General features: G+C 37.2%; 1 protein-coding gene across 15 annotated transcripts in view; it reads left to right on the top strand.

Moving 5' to 3' along the window:
• CCDC18 (coiled-coil domain containing 18) overlaps window positions 1-12,326 on the top strand; it is a 172,711-nt gene that overhangs the window by 63,011 nt on the left and 97,374 nt on the right. For all 15 annotated transcript variants that reach the window (XM_021090190.1, XM_021090199.1, XM_021090200.1 and 12 more), the window contains 4 exons: window positions 42-255; window positions 2,121-2,220; window positions 7,324-7,440; window positions 11,373-11,516. In XM_021090190.1, coding sequence (XP_020945849.1) covers window positions 42-255; window positions 2,121-2,220; window positions 7,324-7,440; window positions 11,373-11,516 — 575 coding nt within the window. The remainder of the gene's footprint in view (window positions 1-41; window positions 256-2,120; window positions 2,221-7,323; window positions 7,441-11,372; window positions 11,517-12,326) is intronic.

The following is a 12,326-nucleotide window of genomic DNA, read 5'->3' as shown; positions in this document are numbered from 1 at the left end:
TTTCAATACAATTTTAAAATGTTATTCTCTGCTTTTTACAGTAAAAGAGTTAGAAAAGTTACAGCACCACACTGAAACCGAGTTAACAGAAGCCTTGCAGAAACGGGAAGCACTAGAGACTGAACTACAAAATGCTCATGGAGAATTAAAAAGTACTTTAAGGCAACTCCAGGAATTAAGAGATGTTCTACAGAAGGCTCAATTATCATTAGAGGAAAAATACACCACTATAAAGGATCTCACAGCTGAACTTAGGTGAGTTAAATACTAAGAAGTAATGGTTGGGGAGTTCCTGTCGTGGCTCAGTGGTTAACAAATCTGACTAGGAACCATAAGGTTTCGGGTTCGATCCCTGGCCTCGCTCAGTGGGTTAAGGCATTGCGGTGAGCTGTGGTGAAGGTTGCAGACACGGCTCAGATCCCGCATTGCTGTGGCTCTGGCGAAGGTTGCAGACACGGCTCGGATCCCGCATTGCTGTGGCTCTGGTGTAGGCCGGTGGCTACAGCTCCGATTCGACCCCTAGCCTGGGAACCTCCATATGCTGCGGGAATAGCCCTAGAAAAGGCAAAAAAAAAAAAAAAAAAAAAAAAAAAAAAAAAGGAAAGAATGGTGTATGGCCTATTTCTTCATACGCTTCACATTACCTCAGAGGGCCCTTCCCTGACCACCTATTCCAAAGCAGCCTCCCTGTCACTATCTCATCACTGTATTTAATGCTCTAACTTAGCATTTTATGTTGGGGTATTTTTCTTGTCAAATTGTTTATCATGTATAGTCATCTTCTCTCCTGGACCTATTAGAATGTAAGCTCCATGTGATAAAGGACATCTATCCTATTGACTGTTAAATCTACAGTACCTAGAACCTTGACATATAGGAAACATCCAGTAAATATTTGCTAAATGATTAAGTGAATGGGTGGATAAAAGAAGTAAAAACAAAATCTTAAAATTCCAGGTAGCAGGTGAGTTTTGGAAGCTCAGCTATTCACATAGAGTTATCTTTAGAATTCATTTTATATTACTTTTAAAATTTTAGTTTACTTAGCCTTGTATTATCTCTTCAGATTTTTAGGAGAATAGCACACAGCTCATTAAAGAAGTTCAGAATTTGCTTTTTAAAATCACATTTATTATATTGCTTCATATTTAGGCTGGAAAATCATATGAAGATTTTCAGGATCAACAACATTTTCATCCTTTGTCATATCACAGCTTAGAGTTCAAAATTAAAATTCTCTGATCACAGGCAGGCTTCAGAGTGGTATAAATCTTAAAATTGTGTCATATTGCTTTTATTATATGTAACTATGAAAAATTAGTGTTTTAGGAAGGTTAGAATTTATAAAGAACACATTTAAAATATTTCTATGTTAGACTTCAGTACTTCACTGAATGTAAGGTGTCATTTTGAGTAAAATTCCTGTAAAAAATACATTGGTTATTTACCAAGCTGTGAATATCAGGGACACCAACCATGAGATAAATGCTTAGTTCAGTTATAATAAACTTGCAGCTGTTACCAATAAAAGATTTTCGAACATTCCTTGGACCTATAGATGAAAAAGTATAGATATGTTTTTAAAATTCTTATACTGGTTCTGTCTTACTCCCTGGGAGTGCTTTTAATTAGCTTAAATTGTCTACAGTAGTAGAATCTGAGTTACCTTTTGTCTTGTTAAAACAGTCTTGTTTAAACAGTCTTTTAAAGTAATAGTGTTGGAGTTCCCATCGTGGGGTGGTGGAAATGAATCTGACTAGCATCCATGAGGACATAAGGTTTGCTCACTCAGTGGGTTAAGGATCTGGCATTGCCATGAGCTGTGGTGTAGGCCGGCAGCTGTAGCTCTGATTCGACCCCTAGCCTGGCAACTTCCATATGCCATGGGTGCAGCTCTAAAAAAGCAAAAACAAAAAAAATAATAAAAATAAAGTAATAGTGTTGATATCAGTTAATTTCTTTACATGTTATTCCTTTAATTTGACCTCTCAATCTGAAATAATTGCATATATCCTACTACTTTTAATTTACAGGAAAGGTAACCCTATTTATTTAATTTTTTAAAAATTATAATATTCCTACTTACTTCCTTTGGTCTTTTTCACTTTGATAAATTGCAGGGAATGCAAGATGGAAAACGAAGATAAAAAACAAGAACTCCTTGAAATGGATCAGGCACTTAAGGAGAGAAATTGGGAGCTAAAGCAGAGAGCAGCTCAAGTTAGTTTTCTTGACTATATTTTAATGCAATTTTTTGTTAAAATACAATCATGCAAGTTTTCAGAGTTCATCTCTTTTTGGTAAAATGGACATATTTATAGCTCTTCTTTCTGCACACATTAATATTTTTTAAATTAGAGATAAAACATCTCTATCTTGCAGATTTGAGGGAATGAAGGTTAGCTTAGTATCTGAAACCTTTTATCTCATATTACTATATATCAGAAGAAAATGGAATTAAAGGAGTTCCTTGCTCAACCAGTGTTTGTTGGAGGAATAGAAATATTCAGAAGGCATTATTTAGCAGCATCTTTTTAAAAGGACTTTATGTTTTAGAGCAGTTTTAGATTCACAGCAAAACTGAGCAGAAGGTACAGAGATTTCCCATATACTCCCTGCCCCTGACAAATGCACAGCCTCCCCCATTATGAACGTTTCCCACCAGAGTGGTACATTTGTTAGAACTGGTGAGTCTACCTTGGCACATCATAATCACCTAAAGTCCATAATTTACATTACAGTTTCACTCTTGTGTTATATGTTTGATGAGTTTGGACAGGTATCCATCATTATGGTATCATTCAGAATATTTTCACTGCCCTAAAAAAATCTTCTTTGTTCCACCTATTAATCCCTCTCCCTCTTCCCCTAACCCTGGCAACCACTGATCTTTTTGTTGTCTTTGTAGTTTTGCCTTTTCTAGAATGTCATACAGTTGGAATCATAGAGTATATAGCCTTTTCAAATTGGCTTCTTTCACTTAGTAATATGCATTTAGGTTCCCTCCATGTCTTTTAATTACTTGTAGCTTATTTCTTTTTAGCACTGAATAATACTCCGTTGTCTGGATATATTAAGCTGTACCCATTCACCTATTGAAGGGTATCTTCGTTGTTTCCAAGTTTTAGCAGTTATGAATAAAGCTACTATAAACATCTTTTGTGCAGGGTTTCTATGGGCGTACGTTTTTCACTCCTTTGGGTAAATAATAAGGAATGCACTTGCCGAACTGTATGGTAAGAGTATTTAGTTTTATAAGACACTTCCAAACTGTCTTCTGAAGCTGGCTTTACCATTTTACATTCTCACCGGGAAGGAATGAGTTTCTGTTTCTCTACCTTCTGACTAGCGCTCGTGTTATCGGTGTTTCCAATTTTGGCCATTCTACTAGATTTGTAGTTGTATCTCCTTGTTTAACTTGCATTTCCTTGATGACATAGGATGTAGAACGTATCTCATTTGCTTATTTTCCATCTGTGTATTTTATTTGGGAAGGTGTCTGTTAAGATTTTTGGCCCTTTTTTTTTTTTTTTTTTTCTTTTTAGGGCCGAACCTGCGGCACATGGAAGTACTCAGGTTAGGGGTTGAATTGGAGCTGCAGCTGTGGGCCTATGCTGCAGCTTGCAGCAATGTCAGATCCTTAACCCACTGAGCAAGGCCAGGGATCAAACCCACATCCTTCACAGTTTCTAGTCAGATTCTTAACCCACAATGGGAACTCTTTGGCCCATTTTTTAATCAGGTTGTTTGTTTTCTTTTTGTTGAGTTTTAAGAGTTCTTTGTGTATTTTGGATGTCAGTCCTTTATCAAATGTGTCTTTTACAAATACTTTCTTCCAATCTGTGGTTTTTCTTCTCATTATTTTGACACAGGCTTTCACAAAGCAGAAGTTTTTAGTTTTAAGGAAGTCCAGCTTACCAATTATTTATTTAATGGATTGTGCTTTTGGTGTTGTATCTAAAACTTTACTTCAATACCCAAGGTCATGTCGGTTTTCTCCTATGTTATCTTTTGGGAGTTTTATAGTATTGTGTTTTACATTTAGGTCTGTGACTCACTTTGTGTTAATTTTTATGAAAGGTATAAGGTCTGTGTCTAGATTCACTTTTTTACATGTGGATGTCCAGTTATTTAAGCACCATTTGTTTAATAAAAGATTATCTTTTCTCCGTTGTATTGCCGTTGCTCCTTTGCCAAAGATCAGTTAACTTCACTTACATGGGTTTGTTTCTCATCACTTTATTCTGTTCCATTGGTTTATTCACCTGTTTCATCAATACCACTGTCATGATTATAGCTTTATAGTTTAAGTCTTGAAGTCAGGTAATGTCCATTTTCTGACCTTGTTCTTTTTTCAAAATTGCCTATTCTGGGTCTTTTGCCTCTCCCTATAACTTTATTTATTTATTTATTTATTTTGTCTTTTGTCTTTTTGTTGTTGTTGTTGTTGCTATTTCTTGGGCCGCTCCCGCGGCATATGGAGGTTCCCAGGCTAGGGGTTGAATCGGAGCTGTAGCCACCAGCCTACGCCAGAGCCACAGCAACGCGGGATCCGAGCCACGTCTGCAACCTACACCACAGCTCACGGCAATGCCAGATCGTTAACCCACTGAGCAAGGGCAGGGACCGAACCCGCAACCTCACGGTTCCTAGTCGGATTCGTTAACCACTGCGCCACGACAGGAACTCCATCTCCCTATAACTTTAGAATCAGTTTGTTGATATCCACAAAATAACTTGCTGGGAATTTTTTTTTCTTTTGTCTTTTTAGGTCTGTAGCATATGGAGGTTCCCAGGCTAGGGGTCTAATCGGAGCTGTTGCCGGCCTGTGCTAGAGTCACAGCAACACCAGGTCCAAGCTGCTCCTGCAACTTATACCACAGCTCACAGCAATGCCAGATCCTCAACCCATTGAGCAGGGCCAGGGATTGAACCCACAACCTCATCGTTCCTAGTCGGATTCGTTTCCACTGCACCACCATGGGAACTCCCCTTGCTGGGATTTTGATTGGGATTGCCTTGAATATATACATCAAGTTGGGCAGAAACAACATCTTGACAATATTAAGTCTTCTTATCCATAAACATGAATTCTCTCTCCATTTATATAATTCTTTGATTTCTTTCATTGGAGTTTTATGGTTTTCCATACATAGATCTTATATATATTTTGTAAGATTTATAGTTAAGCATTTGGGGAATGCTCATGTAAATGATGCTTGTGTTTTTAACTTAAAGTTTCTTTGTCATTGCTGGTATATAGGAAAGCAGTTGACTTTTGTGTATTGACCTTGTATCCTGCAACCCCGCTATACTCACTTACTAGTTCCAGGAATTTGAGAGGGGGCTGTGCTCGTGTCATGCACAAGTTCTCCAGGCCAGGGGTCAAACCTGCACCCGAGCAGTGACAATGCCATATCCTTAACTGCTAGGCCACCAGGGAACTCTAGTCCAGGAATTTTTTTGTCTGATCCTTTGGATTTTCTGTGTAGATCATCATGTCATCTGCAAACAAAGACAGTTTTGTGTCTTCCTTCCAAGTCTATATACCTTTTATTTCCTTTATTTATCTTACCGTGTTAGCTGGGACATCCTGTACAATGTTGAAAAGCAGTGGTGAGATGGAATATCTTTGCTTTGTATCTGATCTTAATGGGAAACTTCGAGTTTCTCAGTGTTAAATTTGATGTTAGCTGTTGGTTTTTTAGATATTCCTTATCAAGTTGAGGAAGTTACCTTCTATTCCTAGTTAACCAAGAGTCCTTTTTTCTTTATCATGAATGGGTGTTGCATTCTGTCAGGTGTTTTTTTCTACATTTATTGATATGATCATGTGATTCTTCTTTAACCTGTTGATGTGATTGGCTATATTAATTTTCAAATATTGAAAAAGGCTTTCATACCTAGAAAAAAATCTCAATTGTTGTGGTGTATAATCTTTTTTTATACTTTGTTGGATATGATTCAATAGTATTTCGTTGAGAATTTTTACGTCTATATTCATGAGAAATATTGGTCTGTAGTTTTCTTTCTTTATAATGTCTCTATCTGGTTTTTGTATTAGGGTAATGCTGGCCTCAGAGAATGAGTATTTCCTCAGCTTCTATCTTATAAGTGAGATTGTAGAGAACTGGTGTAATTTCTTCCTTAAATGTTGGGTAGAATTCACCAGTGAGCCCATCCCAACCTGATACTTTCTGTTTTGGAAAGTTATTAATCATTGATTCAATTTCTTTAGGAGATATAGCCTTATTCAGATTATCTGTTTCTTCTTGTGTGAGTTTTGGCAGATTGTGGCTTTTAAGGAATTAGTCTGTTTCATCCAGTTTTATTAAATTCATGGGCAGAGAGTTGTTATCTTTTTTAATAACAGTTCTTTGTTATCCTTTTAATGTTCTTGAGATTTGTAGTAGAACTCCTCTTTCATTTCTAGTATGAGCAGTTTATATCTTCTCTAAGTTAATGTGGCTAGAGGATTCTTGAAATTAATCAATCTTCTCCTAAAACCAGCTTTTGGCTTTGGTGATTTTCTCTATTGATTTCCCAATTTTAACTTCATTGATTTCTGATCTAATGCTTATTATTTCTTTTCTTCTGCTTAGTTTGAATTTGACTTGCTTTTCCTTTTTCTGGTTTCCCAAGGCAGAAACTTAGATGATTAATTTTAGGTCTGTCTTCTTTTCTTTTTCTTTTTTTTAATAGACATTATTTGTGTTGTTTATTTATTTATTTATTTATTTTTGTCTTTTGCCTTTTTTTAGGGCTGTACCCATGGCATATGGAGGTACCCAGGCTAAGGGACGAATCAGAGCTACAGCTGCCAGCCCATGCCACAGCCACAGCAACGCTGGATCTGAGCAGTGTCTGCGACCCACACCACGGCTCACGGCAACTCCAGATCTTTAACCCACTGAGCAAGACCAGGGAACCCGCAACCTCATGGATCCTAGTTGGGTTCGTTAACCGCTGAGCCACGAAGGGAACTCCTGTCTTCTTATGTATGCATTCAGTGCTATAAATTTTCCTTCAAGCAGTGCTTTTGCTACATCCCACAATTTTTATCATGTTGTATTTAGCAGCTTTTATCTAGTATAAAATGAAGTTTGAATTATTTCATTTATCACTACACTATATGAACATAATCATATAAGGGGTTCAAGAATCCAGTATTAGTAAGCAATGATTCTTTTTCTTATTCTTTTTATTTGAGATGCATTTATTCTTCATTTATAGCCAGTATAAACTGTTCTAAAACACATTCCAAGCACACAGTTTTCCACAAAATATAACTGAATGATAGTTTGATGTTACTTTTGTATTTAGGTTACACATTTGGATATGACTATTCGTGAGCACAGAGGAGGAATGGAACAGAAAATAATTAAATTAGAGGGAACTCTGGAGAAATCAGAATTGGAACTTAAAGAAAGTAACAAACAGGTAAATTATTTTAAACTACATATTTTAAATTTTTTAAAAAATAACTCCTTAACCATAATCAACTGTTCACATAATACAGCTTTTTAATAGAATGAATACAATAAAAATTCTACGTAATTTTAATCATCTTGTACAGCTGTGTTATATTCATTTTCTTAATTTTTTTCCTTAACTTTATTGTATAATTGAAAATTTTAAATGGCATATATTTAAGGTATACAATGTGATATTTAATATATGTATACGTTGTGAAGTAATGACCACAATCAAGCTCATTAACCTGTCTGTCACCTTACAGTTACTTTTTTTGTTTGTTTGTTTTTTTAGGGCTGCATTTTCGGCACATGGAAGTTCTTGGGCTAGGGGTTGAATCAGAGCTGCCAGCCTATACCACAGCTTGTGTCAACGCTGGATCCTTAACCCACTGAGAGAGGCCAAGGGTCAAACTCTCATCCTCATGGGTACTAGTCGGATCTGTTTCTGCTGAGCCACAATGGGAACCCCTACTTTTTAATTTTTTGATAAGAACACTTGTCGAGTATACAACATAATATTGCTACCATAGGAGTTCCCATCATGGCTCAGTGGTAATGAACCCAACTAGTGAGGATACAGGTTCAATCCCTGGCTTCGCTCAGTGGGTTAAGGATCCAGCATTGCCCTGAGCTGTGGTGTAGGTCACAGATGTGGCTGGGATCAGGCATTGCTGTGGCTGTGGTGTAGGCTGGCAGCTGCAGCTCCGATGCAACCCCTAAGCCTGGGAAATTCCATATGCCACAGTAAGGCCCCCCCAAAAAAGAAAAAGACCAAAAAAAAAAAAAAATTACTACCACAGTCACCCACTGTGCCATACATTGGATCGCCAGAATTTATTCACTTTTCATAACTGAAACTTTGTGCCCTTTGACCCACATTTCTCCCACTCCCACATGTAGGTCCTTATGCTTACTTTTTTTTTTTTTTTGTCTTTTTGCGATTTCTTGGGCCACTACTTTGGCACACGGAGGTTCCCAGGCTAGGGGTCGAGTCGGAGCTGTAGCCACCAGCCTAAACCACAGCCACAGCAATGCAGGATCCGAGCCGCATCTGCAACCTACACCACAGCTCACAGCATCGCTGGATCCTTAACCCACTGAGCAAGGCCAGGGATCGAACCCACAACCTCATGGTTTCTAGTTGGATTTGTTAACCACTGAGCCATGACAGGAACTCTCTTATGCTTACTCTCTTAATGTCTTTTTTTTTTTTTAAGATTTTAATTTTTTCTATTATAGTTGATTGGCAGTGTTCTGTCAATTTCTGCTGTACAGCAAAGTGACCTAGTCATACATATGTATACATTCTTTTTCTCACATCCTCTGTCATGTTCCATCACAAGTGACTAGATATTGTTCCCTGTGCTATATATAGTAGGATCTCATTGCTTATCCACTCCAAATCCAACAGTTTGTATCTACTAACCTCAAACTCCCAGTCTGTTCCACTCCCTCCCCCTCCTGTTGGCAACCACAAGTCTGTTCTCCACATCCATGAGTTTGTTTCTTTTCTGTAGATAGGTTCATTTGCACCATGTATTAGATTCCACATTTAAGGGATATCATATGGTATTTGTCTTTCTCTTTCTGACTTACTTCACTTAGTATAAGAGTGTCTCTCGAGGAGTTCCGGTCATGGCTCAGTGGCTAACGAATCCAACTAAGAACCATGAGGTTGCAGGTTCAATCCCTGGCCTTGCTCAGCAGGTTAAGGATCCGGCATTGCCGTGAGCTGTGGTGTGGGTCACAGACATTGCTCAGATTTGGCATTGCTGTGGCTCTGGCATAGGACGGTGGCTATATCTCCAATTAGACCCCTAGCCTAGGAACCTCCATATGTGGCGGGAGTGGCCTAGAAAAGGCAAAAAAGACAAAAAAAAAAAAAAAAAAAAAAAAAAAAAAAAAGAGTGTCTCTTGAGAGTCTCTAGAGAATGTCATTTGTTCTTTTTTATGGCTGAGTAGTGTTCCATTGTATCTATATGTGTATACATGCTACATTTTAATCTACTACTTTGTGTGTGTATATATATATATACATATATACACACACTATGTCTTCTTAATCCATTCGTCTGTCGATGGACATTTAGGTTGCTTCTGTTTCTTGGCTATTGTGAATAGTGCTGCAATGAACATAAGGTACATGTATCTTTTTTAATGAAAGTTTTGTCCAGATAGATGCCCAGGAGTAGGATTGCTGGATCGTATGGTAGTTCTATATTTAGTTTACTGAAGTTCCTCCATACTATTTTCCACAGTCTTGTACCAATTTACATTCCCACCAACAAGGTAGGAGAGTACTCTTTTCTCCACCCCCTCTCTAGCATTTGTTATTTGTTGACTTGTTAATGATGGCCATTCTGACCAGTGTGAGGTGGTACCTCATTGTAGTTTTGATTTGCATTTCTCTAATAATTAGTGATGTTGAACATTTTTTCATGTGCCTGTTGGCCGTCTGTATATCTTTGGAGAAATGTCTACTTAGGTCTTCTGCTCATTTTTCAGTTGGGTTGTTTGGTTTTTTGCTGTTGAGTCTTATAAGCTGTTTGCATATTTTAGAGATTAATTCTTTGTCAGTTGGATCCTTTGAAACTATTTTCTCCCATTCCGTAGATTGTCTATTTTTTTTTTAATTGTTTCCTTTGATGTGCAAAAGCTTGCAGGTTTGATTAGGTCCCATTGGTTTATCTTTGTTTTTCTTTCTTTTCTTTCTTTCTTTTTTTTTTTTTTTTTTTTGTCTTTTGTCTTTTTAGGGCCGCACCCATGACATATGGAGGTTCCCAGGCTAGGGGTCAAAGCAGAGCTGTAGCTGCTGGCCTACACTACAGCAGTGGTAACTCAGGATCCGAATCACTTCTGCAACCTACACCACAGCTCATGGCAACACCAGATAATTAACCCGTTGAGCAAGGCCAGGGATCAAACCTATGTCCTCATGGATACCAGTCGGGTTTATTAACCACTGAGCCACAATGGGAACTCCTTTGTTTTTATATCTGTTGCCTTGGGAGGCTGACCAAGAAAACATTTGTATGGAGAATGTTTTGCCTGTGTTCTCTTCTAGGAGTTTTATGGTGTCCTGTCTTATGCTTAAGTCTTTAAGCCATTTTGAGTTTATTTTTGTGTATGGTGTAAGGGTGTGTTCTAGTTTCATTGATTTACATGCAGCTGTCCAGTTTTCCCAGCACCCTTGCTGAAGAGACTTTTTTTTTTCCGCATTTTATATTCTTGCCTCCTTTGTCAGAGATTAATTGACCATAGGTGTCTGGGTTTATTTCTGGGTTCTCTATTCTGTTCCATTGGTCCATATGCCTGTTTTGGTACCAGTACCACACTGTCTTGATTACTGTAGCTTTGTAATATTGATGTTGTTTTGAATGTAGTTTTTTTGTGTGTCAGTGTGCGCACATATTTTTATAATGTATGCATGTCTGATTATGTATAAAATATCTCTGGAAGGATTTGCAAATAATTGCAGGTTAACTGGAAGGATTTGCAAGTTATTGAAAGTTAACCATGGTTGCTTCTAAGGAGGGAACACAGTGAGAAGGGGGCTTTGTTTTCACTAATTGTGTTTTTTATCACATGCACATATTACCTATAAAGTTATTTGAAAGGTCATGTAACATTTATTGTTTTAATATACCCGTATTTTCTTTTCTTAAAAAAATGTGATTGAGACTTTCATTTCTTTTAGTATTTTTTAGATATACATATAATCATCTTATTAGGCACAAAAATTCTGATGTTTATGTCAAAGTTATGGTTGTCTTAAAAATACATTTTTAAATTTTACTATTTTATATATACATGTTTAAAGCTCAACTTACTTGGACTGAAGTTATAATTAAATTATTTTTCTTTAGTTATATTAACATTGCTCTGTTTAAAATTCAGATAGAAAGTTTGAATGAAAAATTACAAAACACTAAAGAACAGCTTCGAGAAAAAGAGTTTGTAACACTACAGAATGAACAAGAGATCAGTCAACTGAAAAAAGAAACTGAACGGGCACAACAAAAAATGAAAGAAATGGAAAATGTAAGCAAATTACTTTCCTCCTAAGAAACAAGATTGATATAAATCTTTATGTTTTAAACTGATTGATTTTATTATACAGAAACTGCGCCATAAGTATTTTTAGGCTAATTATTTGTACCAGATACCTACATATGAGTTTCTTTGGTCTTCTTGATTACTTTATTCTGATGTTCTAATTATAGGTGAGAGCATCGTCTTCTCTATCCTTGTATTCTCTACAGGCATTGGGATGATCTCTCTCACACAGTAAATCCACGATATATGCTCCCTTGTTGAACAAATGTATATCTTTTTAAATTGAGAACCTGCTATGTAATGGAGCTGGAGATCAGATATCAATAGGATGGACTCCTTTGTCCTTGAGGAACTCTATCCAGAGAATGAGTGAATAAATAATTGTATATTATTGAGGCCAAGTACATTGAGCCATCCGATTGTTCGATGACTTCATATCATTAGTTTATGTGTGTGTTGACTATTGTGAACTCATTCCACCTACTTGGCATCCTAAAAAGTGAATTTGCTTTCTCTCTCTCTCTCTCTTTTTTTTTAGGGTCACATTTACAGCATATGAAAGTTCCCAGGCTAGGGGTCAAATCACCCACAGCCACAGCAACGCCAGATCCGAGCCATGTGTACGACCTACACCGCAGGTCATGCAATGCCAGATCCTAAGCCCACTGAATGAGGCCAGGGATCGAACCTACATCCTCATGAATATTAGTCTGGTTCTTAACCCTCTGAGCCACAACAGGAACTCCTGAATTTGCTTCTAAAAGTTCTCATGGATGTAACTTTTTCTCATTTTTA

Source organism: Sus scrofa, chromosome 4, assembly GCF_000003025.6.
Source record: "Sus scrofa isolate TJ Tabasco breed Duroc chromosome 4, Sscrofa11.1, whole genome shotgun sequence".
Classification (NCBI taxonomy): Eukaryota; Metazoa; Chordata; class Mammalia; order Artiodactyla; family Suidae; genus Sus; species Sus scrofa.
The sequence above is the reverse complement of the archived record's forward strand: the minus strand, read 5'-3'. Positions and strand labels throughout refer to the sequence as shown.